The sequence below is a fragment of the Harpegnathos saltator genome, unplaced genomic scaffold (assembly GCF_003227715.2).
Source record: "Harpegnathos saltator strain DR-91 unplaced genomic scaffold, Hsal_v8.6 scaffold169, whole genome shotgun sequence".
NCBI classification, from domain to species: domain Eukaryota; kingdom Metazoa; phylum Arthropoda; class Insecta; order Hymenoptera; family Formicidae; genus Harpegnathos; species Harpegnathos saltator.
The window spans coordinates 353,397-373,509 of NW_020229949.1; the positions used below are offsets into that span (position 1 = coordinate 353,397).

The 20,113-nt window shown below is 48.3% G+C and overlaps 1 protein-coding gene across 3 annotated transcripts in view; it reads left to right on the top strand.

Annotated features, from left to right (window-relative positions):
- Positions 1-16,468, top strand: part of 14-3-3zeta (tyrosine 3-monooxygenase/tryptophan 5-monooxygenase activation protein zeta) — a 65,942-nt gene extending 49,474 nt beyond the window's left edge. The window contains exons 3-5 of one of the 3 annotated variants that reach the window (XM_011139979.3): positions 8,020-8,143; positions 9,673-9,836; positions 12,054-13,721. In XM_011139979.3, the coding sequence (XP_011138281.1) occupies positions 8,020-8,143; positions 9,673-9,836; positions 12,054-12,209 (444 nt within the window). In that variant the 3' untranslated portion in view covers positions 12,210-13,721. Of the gene's footprint in view, positions 1-8,019; positions 8,144-9,672; positions 9,837-11,266; positions 11,431-12,053 lie in introns of all 3 variants that reach the window. The other 2 variants (XM_025297094.1, XM_011139980.3) reach the window with 2 other exon arrangements.
- The last annotated feature ends 3,645 nt before the right edge of the window (positions 16,469-20,113 follow it).

Here is a 20,113-nt window from a genome sequence, read left to right on the forward strand (position 1 = left end):
TTTATATAGTCAATATTACCAGAATATTTGCTAAATGATGACAGATGTAACTATATGAATATTAAATCTCACTATATTTACGAATGAGAAATTACCATATATGTGGTAAAAGTAACCAAACAATTATTTAAGACAATCATTGACTATATATTTGTGTTTATTCTACTATATTTTGCAGGTTTCCACGAACTGTAGAAATATGGTTGACGCCAAAATGAACTATAAAATATAGTGAGATTATAGTAATTCAACTATATTTTTCTGTCAGTGCGCGCTGGAAAATCAAGAGGGCGGAGACGTGTTTTCTCCGCATTGGGCGAGTCCTCGTCTCGAGCTCCTCGTCTTCTCCTCCCTCGTATAAGGACACTCTCCTCCGAGAAGTGTTCCGGCGCATTCCGTTCCTCTTCTCTCGCTCGCTCCGACTCGCTCGGACTCGCGAGAGCCGTGTTTTCCGTTATCCGTATATGGCAACGCGCGCGTTCCGAACGGCGTGGAAAATGATGTGTCGTTGAGCAAACCGGCGCTCCGAGCATTGCGACAGGTATGAATCGGCCGATCGCCGATTCCGCATAATTACGTCGACCGATGATTTCACACTCTCGCAGCTTGGTTCTTTTCTATACGGCGACGCGCGTTGAATCGCGTTGACCGATTCGAATATACACTGCTCAAAAGAATTATGGCATAGATAATTTATTGCCGAAAATTGGCCAACTTTGACTGGCGATTACTTCGCGAAAAATTATTGTAGACTAATGATTTTTTTTTTTTTTTACACAGTCAATAATTACTGTGGAAGTGACGAATCACGAGATCCTTGTCTCTTCTGTCACAGACACACACACACACACACACACACACACACATGCGTGCTTGGCACTCACACTTGGCTCAAAGGCCAAAAACAACGATATTTTTGAAGGCCTGTAACTTTGCGGAAAAAAAATTGTAGCGACTCCATTTTTTTTTCCAAATTGAAGGAGAAGATTTGAACTTTATGACGATGCAAACGGCGTCCCCGAAACAAAATTGTCCTCGTTCGTGCATTCCGTCAAACTTTGCAATTCTCAGTATACCAAACATGCCCTCAGATGTCAGGGGTTACAGAGGTAGGGAGGGGTGCATCACATGCCAGTCAAAGTTGGCCAATTTTCGGCAATAAAAATTATCTATGCCATAATTCTTTTGAGCAGTATATTTATCGTGCGCTATTCGTATTTTACAATATTTTACAATATCACCGGCCAGATCAGGTTCATGCGCCGCAATCAAGAGATGTTCCGCGACGAGGAAATAAGCCGCAAGGGAAATATAAACAAGGTTGTATGAATGATTAAAATTTCAATTAAAATCGCCGCGGTTATTACGACGAAATAAAAAATGAGAACGCGTCGTCGCAGCCGCGTTTTTCCGCGCGCAGCGACGAAAAACAAGCGAGCGAGAAAGAGAAGAGGAACGGCTCTGGCGGGGCAAAAACAACGTCGAGAAGCTGTCGCCAATTACGAGGAGCCGCTTTCTCATGCGAAGATTCGTTTGATCCGTCGTCTAATTGTCAGAAAGTTTCCACTTTCTAGCGAGAGTGACGTCGTCTTCGTCGTCATCGTCATGGCCGTCGACGTCGAGGCGGCGGCGACTTTGGTCAGGATAGAGCGCGCGCGCTCAAGTCAAGAGTATTATTTACTAGCGATTCGTTGCTACATCGTGAGTTAGAACTCAACGTGCAAGGAAATGTAGATACGAAAATACATATCTTACGTGCCGCGAGAAGTCATTAGCAGAGCGCGGCTGTCTCGTCTCGGCGGGAATGTTTGCGCGAACTCGCGACTACGTCGCCTCGCGCATTGATTACAAAGTATTAATTGCGATGATCGCGTGTGTTGACGATCGCTGGCGCACCAGCAGAGAGCAAGTGCAAGGGGGGGGGAGAAAGAGAGAGACACCTGCGACACCTGATGATTAATCCGCCGGCGTTGAATGCCGCGCGAGAATGTCGAATCGCTCGCGAATCCGCAGCGAAAACGTGACGCGGCTGGAAAGTTCGCGTCACGATTCGGGAATTTGTCTCATTGTCGGACATCGACGACTGCAAAGACTGTGCCCCGCCCGTCTGTATTCATTCTGTCCGGCGTGTCGCGTAATTAAGCCGCGAATTTCCGAGAGAGACCCACCCGGGGCGGTGTTACTCTATTCAACTTTTCCTTTTCTTCCCCACCTTTCCTCACTTCACTTCCCGGCGGCCCCGATAATCGAGTTTCAGATTGAATTCTCGCCCGGGCGAGATTCCGCGGGAGAGTTAATTGGACAACGGCGGTGTGGCGTTGTGCATTTTAATTTCCCGCGTTAAGCCGCGGCCGCGGCTTTGAGACTTTCGCCGCGTTAATTAAAAAACAGTATACATTAGGAGGTTGCATCGAAAGCCGCTGTAGATGGCTCTAGCTGCGTATGCTGTGTGGGCAGTGGACAGCAGGTGTCTCTTGTGTCATTTGGAAATGTGCGACCGTTTCCCACTAAAATTCAGTCATCAGACGCCCATCCTTTGTTTACTTCTTCCAAGTGCTTTTCCGCATAAGCGAATTGAAATGGAACGCGACAAATTGTCTGTCCGATGCGTACTTCTGCACCGCTTTGATTTGAAGAAGAAGTGCAGCTGAAGCTGATGATCGATTGCTTGTGCGAAAACTCGCGGTGCATCTGCTTCATCGCAAACAGTAGAGATTTATCTCAACGATTCAGAAGTAACATTCACGACAAACAACGGCCCAGGTCAGTCGAAAAAGTGTTCGAAGATGAACAACCCTGCTCAAACACTCGAAGGATTGGCTCAACAGCTCAAAGTCGATAAATCAACCATTTCACAATGTTTACCATGTAAGCCATGAGAAAGAAACCGAAGCGAAACATCCACGGTCACACAAAGCAATGTCCTCTACTTGGTGGGGCATGGAGAGAGTGTCGTGTATTATGAGCTATTGAAACCCAACACCTCATAATACACGACATCCTCTGTATCAGTCACCGCCGAACGTGTTGCCGACAACAATCGGAGCGTTTGAATGATAATTCGATGCAAAACCAACCATCAATTGCGTGAAATCGCCGAAAAGTGATTCCTCTCCGTGACAACGCTCGCTTTGGAAAGATACACCTTTCCATAATTACGGGGAAAAGTCGAAAATTGACTTGCTGAATGAATTGGCTGAAAAGACAGACCGTTCTTTCGTCGCGGAAATTCAACTTCTGCCAGAAAAGTGCGAGAAGGTCATAGCTTCCGCCAGGGCAAACACTCTGATGCATTCACGCATTTTGTTACTGAAATAGATGCTCAAAAAAACACAAAAAAACAGCGGCTTTCAATGCAACTTCCTGCTATATCGAATGTTTCTATATCGAAATTTCAGAATCGTCAAATTAACCAAATTCAGGGCGCTATTGGAACAATATATTCCTGAGACTAGAATAGAGCAAAAAAAGTCTAGCACCACTTTTTCTTCTGACAATTAGTCAACGAGAGATCGTGAGTTAAATATTGAAAAAGTTATCAAGTCTTCCTCAAATATCTCAAAAAATATTAGATAAATAAAAACATGTTTCGGACAAAAGTTGCTCAAATTAACTGCTAGAAGAAGATGATGTGATAAAAAATTGGGGTATCCGTTTAAGATTTTTATGTTGATTTTGACTGGACTTTTCAAGGTTATTCCAAGGTCAAATTCATAGCGTCAGCAAATAGATCTTTTGAAGCCCTACAACTTTTGTCTGAGATATTTTTCTCTGAAACGTCGCGTTAACGAAAAGATCCCGGATGACCCGGGTGGTCTGAAACACTCGGTATACATGAAATGTCAATACCGAAAGGGAAGAAGGGAAGAAAAAGCGGAGGAGAGATTGTACCGGGTATCTCGCCCGGAGCATCGGAACCCGTTTGCAAGCAATACCTCGCGTCTAGATCATCTTACGCAGTTGACGATCTTCCGCTACCTCCGCCGCGTTTCCTCGCTTGGTGTCTCTGGCGGGTGAAGATCATCCTTCGGATTGGGTTTCGCGCGGGTCAATTACGGGCTTCTGTTGACCACTCGCAATCTTTGTGCGCCGTCCGCTTGCTTCACGCACGCGTCCAAGTTTCTCTGAAAATGATGGCTGGATAGATGCATAGATCTGATGATCTACGTGCCATCTCGCATAATTGCGCGGCAACCAGCCTTGTGCATAATATCACACCGTGCTTTACTTAATTACTCCTCCGCTCAGGGAGTTTTCACTTAGCCGGCTGAGCCTCGCTCGGAGAAGCATCTCGCCTTCGTCAGTTTCCCAACACATTGCTCATAAGTCGAGTCTTGTTATTTCAACCGCTGCAATTAAATTTCTCCTCTGAGAGATTCTTCGGCGTTGATTAATTTTCTTCGTTCCCCCCCCCCTCTCTCTCTCTCTCTCTCTCTCTCACAGTGATAATTCGCTCGTCGTACAATCTCGATCTCTGCGAGTCTGGCGGCTGCGACGTATTTTAATCAGTTTGTCGACGGATCTTTATCGACCAGCGGCGACATTAAAGCGTGACCTTTTCGGCGTTTAACCATTCTGGGAGTTTGCGAAACTCATTAAACTCGACAAATTTTAAGCGCGGCGCGGCGCTCTCCCGGCGTGACGCCCGGGACTCCGCCGGCTCGATCTCCGTTCTCGTAACGTTACGTGGACGATATTCTCCAGTATCCGGAAATGAGCGGAAACGGAAGAGGAAGCGGACACGCCTGCTCAGACGCGAACGTACCCCGACCGCCGGAAATGGCGCGTTCCGCCTCGTAATAGGAGCCCTTTCTTGAAGGGAATTAAATTCGCGAGCGAGAGCGAGAGAGAGAGAGAGAGAAAGAGAAAGACCCTGTTCATCTTCTTCACGGTGAACAACAAATGTTCCGTCGACATTTGATGACGCCGGTATTCTCCCGGCGCAAATCCCTTACCTCGCGTACTTGTCAAGGTGTGATTTAAATATCGTCTGCGAAAAATGTTCGCTCGCGCGCGGAAAGATATCAGCCCGCTTGAACCCGGGACGTGTCTCTGGCGTGAAAATTCCTCGTGGGTGGGTTATCTCAAATCCAGGCATAAAAACCTGAACCTGGAATCGCGTGGACGCGTTATCGCGTTATTCATTTTTCGGCACGTTCGGCAGATTAAACGGGCTCTCTCGACTCGAGCGTGAAATTTCGCCGTTCTCCGGCGTTTCCTTCTACTCGCATGGTGCGCGAAGTGGACGAAGTGGTAAGATTACACACGCTTGTCGAAAGCGGGCCCCCGCTAATTGCGGCGGAGTGCGTACGGCGCGAGGAGGAGGGGAGAAAAGGGGAGCGTCAGATTTGAGCCGTGTGCTCGAACGCGCGTCAAACGGCGAAACTGGAGCGAGGCAACTCCAGCTGAAACGCAATCGCGCCACCGAGCGATCTGCGCCGCGTCGTCGTTGCTGTTCTCTCGCGCGCTCCTATGCACGTCATCGACGACGATGAACGCGCGCGATTGCCATTGTGTGTGTATGCACCGCGGAGCATCGCGGAGCGCCGCCACGTTTCGCGACAATGCCGAGATAACGTTAGCTCTCGACAGGGCAGATGGGCAGATGAGAGGAAACGCCGAGAGGTCGGTCGATCGCGATCGCGAATTCTCCGAGCGGGGATTCGACGAAGATCCTCTGAAAGCTTGACTGTTGACAATGGAGAGGTGTCGGACGAAACAGGATAACGCGGGGAATATCGGAATTATCGATGATTACGAACGTTTCGTAATCCTATCTATTAATCATTTACGAGAAGCGTCGTTACGAGATTTCAGTCGCGCGAGCAATCTCGTTTTACGAAGTCGATCTTGCGGACGTTGCAATTCCTCGTCGACGTTGACGACATCAAAACGCGCGTTACGACGATTCGCGGCACAGCCGCGATTTTACGCTTACCCAGGAATTAGCGTCGCAGCCGGCGAGGCCAGTCGCTTGATCAAAATTAATAATGAGAATTTTGTAAACCGAGCGCAAACCTCTCTCTCTCATTCTCTCTTTGTCATTCGCGACAAGCGCGAGGAGGACGGTGTAACCGAAACTGCTATTATTCTCTTCTACTTCTTCTCTTCTTCTTCTTCTTCTTCTTCTCTTTTATTATTCCTAGCCTTCTTCGTTCCAACGCGTGTCGCGTACTCGCGTGATTACGCGGTGTAATTTACGACGTCTCGCTTATGCATCGAGAAGCGCAACGATGACTTGTACAACAGCGGACGCTTTTCAAGACCGGTGTCGTGCGACGATTAGTATGCCTGTTCTGTAACTTTCTAACCACAATGTCGCTTACGCAGAACGGACACACACACACGCAGACTCCCGACGTATCAGAAATATCAAGCCAGGCTCCTTAGAATTTTAAACGCGTAACTCGTCTCGCGTGATTCTTAATAAAGATCGAGTTTTTAAGTAGAGTGACGCGGTCGCGAGACGTTTCGATAAAACTGAGCAGTCCTCGCGGTTATATCACAGTTCTTTATTTTATCTAAAAAAAGAAAGAAAACAAATCGAGCGCGCTGGTCGCGATTAAATTGTATCGTTATTCGCTGTTATTAATCGCTGGTTTCTCGCTATTATTAATCGTGGTTTCGCTATTATTATTTTTTTTTTTTTTTTTTTTTCCGTATCGGCAGAATAGCATCGTAGGATCGACGCGGATCGTATAGCTTTTTTCTTTTATTTCTTTTTTTTTCAGCAGACGGACGTGTGCGTTCGCGAGACTCGCAAATTCGCGAGATGTTGACCGTAGTGAATTTTCGCCGAGCCTGGCGGCGGCGGCCGTCGCATTATGTCGGCGTTGAGACGCAATAAATACCTCGCGCTATTTGCACGCGAGTTACGCGCATGCAAAGTTGGTTGGCCAACGTCGCTCTTACGTCACGGGTGGAAGCGATGCCGGGATGCGTGATTGTGCGTTTAGCGCGCGATGTGTGTGGCTCGTCATTGACCGGCATAGGATTGCGCGTCGATTCTACACGCTGCTCACGCGAATGAATCTACATCTCGACGAGCGAGCGAGATACTTGATATATATATATATATATATATATATATATTAGAGATGTGCGAATCAAGAACTTTTATGTCGAATCGCGAATCGAATGAAATCGAATCGAATCGTTCAAAAATTTAACACGACTATTAAATATGCAAATAATGATGGAAGATTTTCATATGAAAGGGAATATTGATATCGTAATATCATCTTAAAGTAAAATATATATTTAAATAATTAAGATAATTTGTAATTAAGTTATTAATTATAAGTTAAGTTAATTACAAGTTAAGGGTTCAAACATACAGGCCCAGATGGCCCGTTTTCTAGCTGATGCACGCAAACGATAATGCATTTGATTCCTATTCGAATTATTCGGATTCGAATTATAGGGATTCGGATTCCAATCGAGTCGAATTACATTGGATTCGATTCGAATTCGAATAGTTCGCACATCTCTAACACATATATATATTTTTTATATATATATATGACGACGATTTGCGGCTGATTAATTTTTATCGCGATCGCATCATCGTCATGATTAGGAGGTCAACGAGGTATCTCAGCGACGTCTCGTGGATAGACGACGACGTCCCATTACGAGTTCCCTCGGCTTAATCAATTTCGCGGCTATCGAAATCTTATTGCGATCGATCCTGTGCTGGGCAGGAATCGTGACTCACGCGTCGCCGGGACAAGTCAATTAAGTTACGAAGCGCGATCGGATCGCGCGGTCACGCGATTCCTTCGGATAACAGAATTGCTTGATTAATGAACCAGCCGGAGGATCTCGGACGCGACGCGGTGATATTATATCTCGCGTCATCGCGTTATCTCCGACGTCTACAATTTATCCGTCGCTCGCTACTCAAAGGAGCCTGCGCGAGTGTTTCCACCCAATCTCCAAGTGTGGTCGCTCTTACACAGAGCCTGCCCCTTTTCCGTGGACCTTTGCTCATGGATCGATATTCGTCATTTTTTGCAGGGTCTCTTGGATAAGTACCTGATCCCCAAGGCTAGCAGTGCCGAGAGCAAAGTATTCTACCTCAAGATGAAGGGTGACTACTACAGGTATCTCGCAGAAGTCGCCACCGGTGAAACCAGAAATAGTACGTATCGATCGACCCTCCGTCGACACACGCCCGCCGGGGCAACTTTTGATCGGGGCTGCTCTCGGGGACGGATCGAAGCGGGAAGGGCGCTACGAAATGTCGTCGTCGTCGTCATGTCGAAGACGTATCTCTTCCACGACTATCGACGTCGCGTCGATAGGCGGCGGGCAGGCGGGCGTGTTTGCTGACAGACGGCGCCGTCTAAATTTAAGTATTGCCGCAGCGGTGGCTCTCGGCGAAATTGCCCAAAGTTTCGCGGCCATGCGACCCTCCCTCTCCCGCCTTCGATCCCCCCGAAGAGCCTGAGAGAAACGCGCGCGCGCTCTCGCGATGACGCGCGGCCGCCGCTGTTGCGAGTCGCGCGAGTTGTTGAACGCGATATCGAGTTCCTCGATACTTGGACACTTTTCCCGCTTCTCTCGCAACACGGTCGCGTGTGACGCAGCTGCATCGGGCAGATGTTTTTGCCTCCTTCTGACGTACGAGCGGCGGGCGGATCCCTGGACGCGCTCGCGTTCCCGCGGCCGCGGCCGTTTTTCGCGGTGAAAGTCGCGCCGGCCACGGCGGCGTCCGCGGGTGAAAGTTCGCGCAAACTCCGGCCACGCGATTTTACTTCGTTCGTCATTATTCAACCAGCAGACGTTTCTTTTTTTTTTCTTTTTTTTTCTTTTTTTTTTTTTTTTTTAGTTCTCGACACGTTCGGTGTTGCGCCCGCGGCAGCAAAGTTTGTCTCAGATTGATCGAATATCAGACTCCGAATTAAGTCATGATTGCGCAATTTCGAGCGTCGAAGTAATAAAGCTATGCATGCTGATAAGCGCAGCGCGCGCGCGCGCGAATTCGGGAAATTGCGAACGCTCGCGCTGATACGAAGCGAGCGCGGGTTTCGATGAAAAGCGGCTGCCGAGCACCGGAGCGAATATACGCGGGTATACACGATGGTTAAATCTCTTACGTGCCGATCGCGCCGATCCGCATCGTAATTCTCGTCGCGCTCGTCGACTCGAGTAACCGCCGCTCCAGGACAATTTTCTGCAGCAGCCCGCGCGCAATTCAATCATCCGCGCTGATTGTCGACCCGACGCCGTAACTATGTTTCGGAAAAATATATCGGTGTATTGTTCCGACTCCTCTCGAAAAAGGAAGAGGAAACATTCGCGATTCGCGTAAGAGCGACGGAGCTGCATGGAGCGCGAGCGAGGACGACGGACGTTCCAGGAAATCGTAGCCGCGCGGCGGGAACAAGTTTTCGCACGGACTCTCGGCTTATTGCCACATTCATCAGGCTCGGATTAGATCTAGTAACACGAGGCAATCCTCTCGTCTCCGTTATCCACGAGAGCGTGGATGAGAGAGAGAGAGAGAGAGAGAGAGAGAGAGAGAGAGAGAGAGCGAGAGAAAGAGAGACGCCGCTCCAAAGTTCCAAGCAGCTCCCGAGCGACAGCCGAAGAAGCGGCCGAAACGCTTCGAGCGCGCGTCTAACGCACAACCCCCGCTCATGCTGTTCCACCCATCTGAATATCCAGCCGTGGTAGAGGACAGCCAGAAGGCATACCAGGACGCGTTCGAAATCAGCAAGTCAAAGATGCAGCCTACCCATCCGATCAGGCTAGGTCTCGCCCTAAATTTCTCTGTCTTCTATTACGAGATTCTCAACTCACCAGACAAGGCCTGTCAGCTGGCCAAACAGGTATACGCCCGACGACGGGCTTGATCGTTATTTCCAGCTGTTCCGCGCCGGAGATAGAGAGAGATAGAGAGAGAGAGAGAGAGAGCGAGAGAGAGAGAGCCGATGCGCGCGGTGGCGGTGGCGGTGGCGGTGTGATGGTACGCACAGTGGTGACAAAGAGAGGAGAGAACGACGAGAGAGAGAGAGAGAGAGAGAGAGCCGCGTTTACGCGCGCGCGGCCGGCAGAAGGAGTGAGAGAAGACTCGCTACCGATATCCGACGACGAACCCACCCACCCACCCACCTTTGTCTCCTGTCCTACAAAGATCGCTATCTCCGCGCTGTGCGAATCGCGCGGCTTCGCAGCCGCGACGGTCTTCTTGATATTAACACGCGATATGGGAACCTACTTATCGCTCGTTAAAGACGACGGACACGCCGGGCGTATCGGTGTGAGGGATTTTTACTTGTCGACGGAGATTACGGCACGTTGCACGTCAAAGTCGCGCGGCTTGGGGATCTCCGCTTCTGAGTTGAGTCGAGCTCGATCTGCGACAGGCTTGAAACAAACCACCTTTGGTCGTTTGCTCTCCAAGCCCTAATCTGCTGCAGCGTGGTCTTTGGCAAAAGGCATTTCTCACGCTGCCAAGAGTCGAACACAAAGTTTGAGGCTTAGGGATTGCGACGTGAGAGGTGGCTCTTTTGCCAAGTGCCAAGTCGCAACTTAAGGCTTAGAGCAGAGTTATAAAGGCTCGCCTAGATTCACCTCTGGCAGATCGGGGATCATAAAGCGTCGTCGCGACTTTGGATCATTTCGCGTGAAAGTGAAATATGCGCTGCCTTCTAGCTAGCCAAGATTCTCGTTGCTTGATCTGAGATTATTTCGGCGAGTACGACTATTGAACCGGCTGGTGTCTTCTTGATGCACAGGCCGTTCGGCTGCGAGTGTAAATCGCCCGGATTCGCGAGGGAAAACAAAGCTATGGTAAAAAAAGGCAGGTCGTATTTCAGCCTTTAATAATGCGCGGAGACACCATCGGGGGAGGGAGGGGTCACTTGACTCACGCGCGGCATGAGTCAGGACGACGGAGACACGCGGCTCGCTCGCACGCGTGTCAGCGGTCGCGGTGGAAGATCAACGACGATTTATGTAGTCGACCCATTCAAGGACAACGGTGTCCCGAGTAAAACGATGGTACAGGGGTCGCGCATTGCAGGACAGACGCGAGGGAAATCGTTCGTAAACACGCTCGCGTTTTCCCTCCGTTTATTCAACTTTCATTCGCCGTTCCCCTCCTTCTGCCTCTCGCGGCGACGACGCGCGGGCGATTTATCGCTACGGTGGTTACGCGGCAAAGGGGAGAGAAAGAAAAGAAAGAAAGAAAGAAAGAAAAAAAAAGAAACGAGGTCGTGGAAGGTGTAATCTGAATAGAGGCTGATTTGCATTGCAGCGGTAGTCGAGGATTCGCAGAAGGCGTACCAGGAGGCGTTTGACATTGCGAAGGCGAAAATGCAGCCTACGCACCCGATCAGGCTCGGCCTTGCCCTCAACTTCTCCGTTTTTTATTACGAAATTATAAATTCCCCGGCTAGGGCCTGTCATCTGGCCAAGCAGGTTAGAGGGAGGATTGTGAGAGGAGTCTTGCGCTTTGTCTTTGAGCTCTCCTCCTAGTCGGAGAGAGCTCTCTTCATTAATCCACTGTTGTGATGCGTAGAAAATACACGTCACGTCGCGACACGATTCGCGCCTTGACGTGTGACATCGGCGGTTTGAATTAATTTCTGGCTGCGTGTGCATAGAGTGTGCCGCTTAACCATCCTCTTTGTTTCTCGAACTCTCTTACTAATGCGTGAATGTACCAAGACTGATGTTCACCACTGGTGCCGCACTAACCACCACCCCGCATCGCTCTCTACTCACGTTTTAATGCTCGCTAATAACAATTTTGATTATTATTCGCATTTTCTTTCATGTATTCTCTCTCGCTATTAATTACAGAGATAAAGTATTTTTGTTTGTTGTACGAACAACTTGTAATTTCAGTAGTCGCAAAGTTTCAATCATTGTGTGTCTCAATCTATAGTGATTTTACCTTCTCGATCATATTTCGATTCTTGATTATAGAAAGTACAAAAGTGAAATGCGAAACGAGAGAAGGAAAAAAGAGAGGGAGAAGGAAAGAGAGAGAGAGACACATGAGGGAAGTTGATCCGCTGATCTGTTTGCCATGTTTTCAGGCGTTCGACGATGCGATCGCGGAGCTGGACACACTTAATGAAGACAGCTACAAAGATTCCACGCTGATCATGCAGCTGTTGCGCGACAACCTCACTCTGTGGACCAGTGACACACAGGGCGACGGGGACGAGCCACAGGAGACCGGCGACAACTAACCTTCCTAAGCTTAAGTCCTTTCTAAACCTAATAAGAACATCCTATTCTCTATCGTCCCCCCGTCCCCCTGAAGTGCTCACCCATGTCCATCCACCCGATCCATCCATCCATCCGCCTGTCCTCTCGTCCCTCACGTACCTCGTTTCCTTCTGCCTTCCTTCCTATCGCAGTCACCTCTTCTCTTGAAATCTTTTCACGTGAAAAACTGATCCTTCTCCACTTTTCTCTCTCTCTCTCTCTCTCTCTCTCTCTCTCTCTCTATCTCTCTCTCTCTGTTTCTCTCTATCCTGACACGACCGCACACTGCTGCCGATGCCACCGCCACAAGCTGCTACGCTCGGTTCGAGAAACTCGAACGTTGAGAACCTCCGAAAAACCCATCCACGCTCGACCGTGTCCGTTTTGCGGATGATGACCGGTGTTGCTTTGCGGAGAAAGAAATTTCTCCAAGATCTCGAACCTGGACGCGTGCAGAGAAACATTCACGAGAGAGGAGAAGAGAGAAAGAGAGAGAGAGAGAGAGAGAGAGAGAGAGAGAGAGGGAGGGAGGGAGAGGGAGAGAGCTCTCCTGTATTTCGCCGTCACGTAGGAATTGGATCATATTACTCTCCCTGTTTATTCAGAGTAGACGGGGGGTGGGCTAAAAGAAATACGCGTTCGACATTCGCATTGCGCGCGACAGGAGAATCATAAAATAATGCAACGACGGGTTATCAAGACGAGACCGGCACGGTCGAGCCGTGTGGATCAATTCGGTCTCTCTGGCACACTTCGAAGTATCTCAGCAAAAGAATAAACAATCCGTATTGACCCATTTGTACGGAGGAACAGGAAGGAGCGAATTGTGGATGAACAGAGGAAAGGACAGGAGGAGATACACACAACAATCCTCCCCCGCATACCTTGTCTCGTCGATGCGATATTGTCGCGCGCGACGTTGTCGGAGGCGGCCGCGTGAAAGCGCGGCACGTATCTCGGGTGACGATCATCGGTAATAAACGCACATTGCAAGAGAAAAAAAAATTAAAAGAAATAACGCAAGCAAGCTAGGTTATATTATTCGGCTTCGCGAGTAGAAAACAAAAAAAAGAGACTTATTATACACTACATGAAGGGTGGAAAATCTCACGTTTGGGACGAGACACGGAATGCAGAGGACGTTACAAAAAAAGGCCCACTGTCATTACTCCCAGAATCTGCTCGCTGCTTACCATCTTATAAAAAAAAAAAAAAGAGTAATAAGGCTAGAACGAAGAGGAAAAAAATAATGAGAAGGAAGCTACAGACGAAAAGAGAGATTGGCGCGATGGTTTCGAGAAGAAGCGAAAAGAATGAGAAAATTGAAAGAGAAAAGAAAAGCACGCATGAATCTACATTATACCCAGTTGTCATTTAAATTAAATTTCACATTGTCTAGTAAGTACGAATATTATTATACGAAGGGAAGAACGTAGGAGGAGAAAGGAGAGTAAAAAAAAACAAATACATTAAGTTATTAAGTTCCAAAACGACATCAGTGGTCACTTGATTTTTACACTCTCGCTGTTCGTTTTCTCTGTTCTTTCTTTTGCCTCTTTTTTTACCCTTTTTTTTACTTTTTCTTTTTTCTCCGACACGCCTCCAGCGACACCACCACCACCACAACCACCATCACTACTTCCACTACCATCACCAACATCATATCTCGCGCATACACATGCAGTCCGACCAAACATCTCTTCCCGAACGGACTCCTTCCTTCCTTCTTCCGCCGCGACCGAAGAAAAGACTTTGCGATTGTCTCGCTCTCGCTGCTAGATGAATTCCGCCGAGTTGCGTGGCGACGGTCGAGGAAGGTTAATTGGTGTCCTGGTCTCTCCCTCTCTATGTTACGATACGACCTGTAATTTAGATAGGGAAGCGAAAATCGAAAATCGTACAGGACATCGAGGGGCGGCGAACGGGCGTTCATTTTTCTACTAGTGCACACGTGCGTCATCAAGTAGCCTGCTAAGAATTACTCATTATTTGTAATCGTAACGCAGAGCAATGCATCGCGATTAACTCGCCGCTCTGCTCGTTGTCGTCGAAGCTGTCTCTACATGTACGACGTCGTCATTCACCCACCAAGTTCCTCATGTGCTGCTCGTGGAACATTGAATGCGGGAAAAGGAAGACGGGGATAACGCGACGTTTCGTTTCCTTATCTGGTCGAGCGCAGAAATTACACACACACACACACACACACACACACACATTATATCACACCGACACCACGAGGTTACGCGAGGTTGTTGCGTAAGTCTGAAATTCTCGACGTCCGAACTTCCTCTCGCACCCTCTACTCGACCGCGCTCCTCGTCTCTCCCTTTTTCTCTCTTTCTCTCTCCCCCTCTCTCTCTGCTATATTATACGCGATATAATATATATACATATATAATACGTCACACATATAAATATATATCTACCACTTACTCTTAGTGAACTCGCATATCGCGGTCGAGAAGAACGGAGAGAGAGAGAGCAAATTGTACGCACACATTACCACACGTATCTAGACGTATAGTCGCGTACTTGCGTTCGTCCTGCGATGTTCATTTGTAAGGATTCGCGAAATGGAAATTGCGTGTTATTAATTAACGATAATGTCGCTTCCCTAGACATGGCGTCGTGTAAACTAGAGTACCGAGGACTGATCATTGGTAAGAATCCACATTCTCCTAGACCCGATCGAGGTACACGCACGTCGGACGAAGTCTCGGCACAAAAGGGAACTTTGGTCAGACGCGGCGCGCTCGTGCGTGCGTCACTGGCGGTCTGTCTGCGAACAAAATAATCGGCTCACTTATCCACCGCCGCCGCCGAGTCGCGTCCTCACGTCGCAGATGTGAATCAGCTGGCGTGAAATTTCGTCCGACCTGTGCGTCGCAGTTCGTGCGCGAAGCGCGACACGCGAGCTGCACTGCGATCATTGGCCCAACACGCGTCCCCATCAGTATTTTATTCCATGTTGAATGAAAGCCGCAGAGACTCGAAACGGGAGGTCCAAGACTCATCCGAGCAGAACTCTTTGTCGCATTTCGCCGGGCAACGTGAAGAAAGGCTTCTAGAAAGAACATATTCGAAAAATGATATGAGCATACGGGGAGCTGTGAATGTCTCCCCTCTCTTCTCGTATATATATGTATAACTAAGTATATGTATATACGCGCACATGCTCCGATTACTGCATATACACGCACACATGCATACACACACACACACACACACACACACACACATACACATGCGCGCATAATATAATATCGCTAACGGGAGACAGACAAGTTTAAGCAGCAGGTTAGTCGCTAATTACACGTGAATGGGTAAACGTTTTCCTGTTGTCGTGTTAATATTTCTCGATGTATAATCGGTAGTTATTGTCGCAACAAGCACACGAAACTGTCCGGAAAGTCGCCCCGTCGCCGCTGTCGCGGAATCGGGAAAAGGGAGAGAGAAATGCGTTTGCACGAGTGCTGACACATCGTTCCGCACGTCGGATATTAGGAGCGAAGGAGCGAATGAGATGAAAGAAAAACACGGGAGTGAGACAAACGCAGAGTCGGGAGAGACGATGGTGGAGCAGCGAAAACGTCCGGACGGCGACTCCTAAACGACAATTCCCTTAGAACGCAAGCGAGAGAATGTAACGTGTAACGTGTAATCGAAGCTTCGTTCTACAACTCGTCGCCGATACATTCGTTTCCGTTTGCTTGACCGCAACGATCGTAGAATGCAGGACGTAGAGAGAAAGAGAGAAAGAGGGAGAGAGACAAAGAAAACGAGCAAGCCGTCTGCTCCGCGTACTGGCACGTCTACGTCCTGTGTTTCGCGTCTGTAGAAGACGAGGCCTCGGGCTCGGGACGAGATGAGGTGCGAAAGAATAAGATATGAGCGACAAGAAATTTGTAACATTCATCGAAGCGCGCGATGAGGAAACGCGAATATGCGATTTAGCGAGAAAGACCCGAGCGAAGCGTCGAAGCAACGAAGATAAGACGAAAATGAGACTTTCGCTCAACTTCAATCAAGCTAATCGACGATTAACTCAGTCGACGGAACCAATGTGGTAAATAAAATGCAGCTTGCTGTTAAAAGGTGTAAGAAAGATCTTGTTCTTTCTTCAGAACTGGGATTTAAAACTGCTACCAGAGACAAATATTGTTTCATTTTAGTTGAAATACGCAGTTCATACACACACACACACACACACAATGTCAATATGTCTCGATTGTCGTTTAACAAGAAATTACACAGCTAGAAATTGCCATTGGCTCTATTGTACTTGGTAAATCATCGATTAAGTTGATCGGAGTTTGACGAATCGTCCGTAGAGTCCTCGAGTTGAACAACGAAGCGTCCCGTCCGACTAAACACTATCTTGATTAATACAATTGGTCGGACTCGCGTTAATTTCTTGTCGCCTGTATGTTATCTTGATATTTCGTTACGAAGAGAGAGAGAGAGAGAGAGAGAGAGAGAGAGAGAGAGAGAGAGAGAGAGAGAGAGAGACCCAAGGCCGAAGAATCGCACGATGAAAGATGCGGTCAGGTATCTCCCTTCCTCCCTTTCCGGAGAGTCCTCGCTGAGCGTTCAACGAGGGCTGGCTGGCCGGGACTGGGCGGGCGGGCGTGGGTGTATGTGTGTGTGTGTGTGCATAGTGTGTGTTCAGAGGTGGCAGGATACGAAGGATGCGAGGATATGACATCTCACCCGTACGCATCGGAGGGTAGTGTCGTCGTCGATTTCGACCTCGCGCAGCGAGCCCTCTTCGAATGTGTACCGTCCCCTCATCCTCCTCCTTGTCCCCGTCTCTTTTCATCCGATCCTACTCTTTCTCCCTGCGTAATACACTGTCGTCCTTACACACAACCTTCGGCTCTCTTTTCCTCTTGAGTTGATTTCTCCATACAAACATATTTTTCACCGATCCACTGATCTTCCACTTCCTTCCTTCTTCTTCTTTCCCGTCGATATACACACCACTTGCCTCTCTGATTCCGCTCCTCTCGAATCTTGTGTTCTCTTCATTTTCTGGATATTATGAATTTTCCAAAATAAACGTTATGTTTTTTTAATAACACTGGCAGTGACTTTACTCTCGGGAGAGACACCGTCATAATTATCGTCTTCACACATCGTCGTCTTACGTTCATCGTCATCATCGTCGTATCATCTTCATCTTCACTTTGTCGCCGACGTCGTTGTCATCGTCTTCGTTGTCATCGTCGTCGTCGTAGTCGTCGTCATCGTCGTCGTCGTCGTCGTCGTCGTCGTCGTCGTCGTCGTCGTGATGGTCGTCATCGTCATCAGAGCGGCTTCTCTTTAGCGCGTGATTTCTCCGCAAAATCCCTTCCCCGTAATAATTTTCGAAGCAGTATTTCAAGATACACCTTCACCACCGCGTCTTCTTTACTCTTCCTTTCTTTGCTTCTCTTTTCCCTTTTTTCTTCTCCTCATTCTGTCCGATCACCTTGAATCTCGCACGCGAGACCGTCTTAGGGAAATCGGCTCACGCCGATCGCGAGAGGAGCCGGACGTTCCAACGTCGTGCGACGCGTTGTTATGATCACGCAAATCTACGGGACGATCCTCCCTCGTCCTGGCAAGGAGCCCCTTCGATCCTGCTCTCCACGGGAAGCCGCGTAACACCGAATATCCCGTTCTCCTCCTCAACGTGTCCGTTCTTTCCGCCCCTTCTCTCCCCTTCACCACCCTCTCCACTCTATACTCTCTTCCTCGCCCATCCCCCCCCCGTCCCAAATTACGTTGTTCTATTTGTATTTATCATCAATTCATCGTAATTGTAAATTATAATTATTATAAACGTTTACACGAAATAATAAATTCTGATAAAATATCTGAGAAAAAAAAAAGAAACCACTAATCTTTCTCACGGCTATATGTGTCTTGCTTGCTTTTCGGCTGCGACGACAACGGCACCGTGTCCAAGGACACGACTAATTAAGCGCAGACTTTGATCCCCGCGACTCGCTGTCATCGGAGCCGCCGTCATCTCGCCGATAATGTCAACTCGCGGAGCCACGATTCCTTCGAGTTCGAGATCGTCACACGCGTCTCGACTCCGGCGTTTCTTCCTCGCATCGGCAAGATATCACCGCTAGGTATATTTTTTTCGCGACGCCCATTCGCGACATTTTTGCGAGGCAATTGCTCGTCGTTGTTCGCCTCTTCGACAAGACGGTTGATTATTTTTTGTCTACGCGCGAGGAGGAGACGTGACGCACGTGACGTACAATTAATCGTATTGCTGTAACTGCTGTGCTCGGTGTAATTCGTGACGAGAGTCGGTCTTCCGAGACTCCTGGTGTCGCAATGATGAGAGTGGAAATGACACACTCGTGCCAATTTGCGATGGAATGAAATGCAATTTCCACATCGCCAAGTATTATATTTACACACGCTTTTACTTTACTTTACTCTCTCTCTCTCTCTCTCTCTCTCTCTCTCTCACGTCGTGAAATCGCACTCGAACACCGCCCGAGATGTCGCCTAAACGTTGCAAAACATATTAATACATCATCGTGGCCCCGACGTGCCGTCACTCGTGACTTTAATGACTCGCTTATCCGAGTCTTTCCGCGACAACTCGTGCGACGAGACAAAAACTGCGGTCGACAAGGTAAAAACGAAGGATGTAAAGAGAGACAGAGAGAGAGAGAGAGAGGGGGGGAGAGGGAGGTGAAAGGGTGAAGCAGATAGGAGTCGCCGAGAAGAAAGGCGATTTGAAAAAAATTATGAAAATGCATCGCTCGGCACAATCAAAGTCCAGCAATCTTGAAAAGTAGAGAAAGAAAGAGAGGGAGAAAGCAGGCAGGAAACTCGCGGAGACTTTTTCATGTATTTAAGACGCGATTGGATATTCATTATGATTGCTACTATGGGTATCATTGTGCTAGATGTAATCCCCCGCCCTGCCCTTCGACTACCCCGCGTCCTATCCGCCCCGTACCCTCTACCCCCCCCCTCCCCCCGTACCTCTGCCCGGCTCCTACGTCCCTATTTTTCTTGTCGATGGTATATCTACACTCATATACTTGGTATACACGACTTACGCATTATGTATACATACATATATATATATGCATACACACGAAAGGGGAGAGACACGAGGTAAATACGCGAGGTATATATATGTATATGTACGTGCCTTTTCCGACAAGAAAGGCCTACCTAACTACGGTTAATCATGCTAAATTTTTTGCACAATTTATACGTGTAGCCGATACTCGAAGATACTCGAAGAAATACGGTTTTTGCTAACGAGAGTAGCGCGAGAAAAATTACTTAAACGCGAAATGGCGCGATGAGACGCAAAGAGAAAATTCGAAAGAAAGGGCTGGAGAGAAGGAGAGAGAGAGAGAGAGAGAGAGAGAGAGAGAGAGAGAGAGAGAGAGAGAGAGAGAGAGATAAATAAAGAAAGATAAATTTCGAATCGCGGGACGTCCAAGAGACGTTCGAGACTCCTCGGTTGCATCAACGAGCTGTCGCTAATTACTCAGAATCGAGTGAATCTGCTGATACAGACGAAGAAGGGAAATCTCAACGTAGACGAGGAACATCTACAATAAACTTGTCAAGCTCGTTTCTGCACACCATGGTGGGAGCGGAGCGGGGGAGCTCTTCAATTCCGATTAGCGTAAACGGTGGGAAACATGTTGCTGCAGCCGCGTTTCAACAGCGAGTCGTATCGACGATTCGAATTCGAACGAGCGCGGAGATTAGCGATCGGCCGCCTCTCTCTCTCGCAGATCTCTCGTGAGATCCTGTACCACGTAGACGAAGGGTATGACGGGTATGTTAAGCGCGGATCGACTCGCATACTCGCAGTAGCTGAATTCAGATTCTCTCTGTTTCCTCTTTA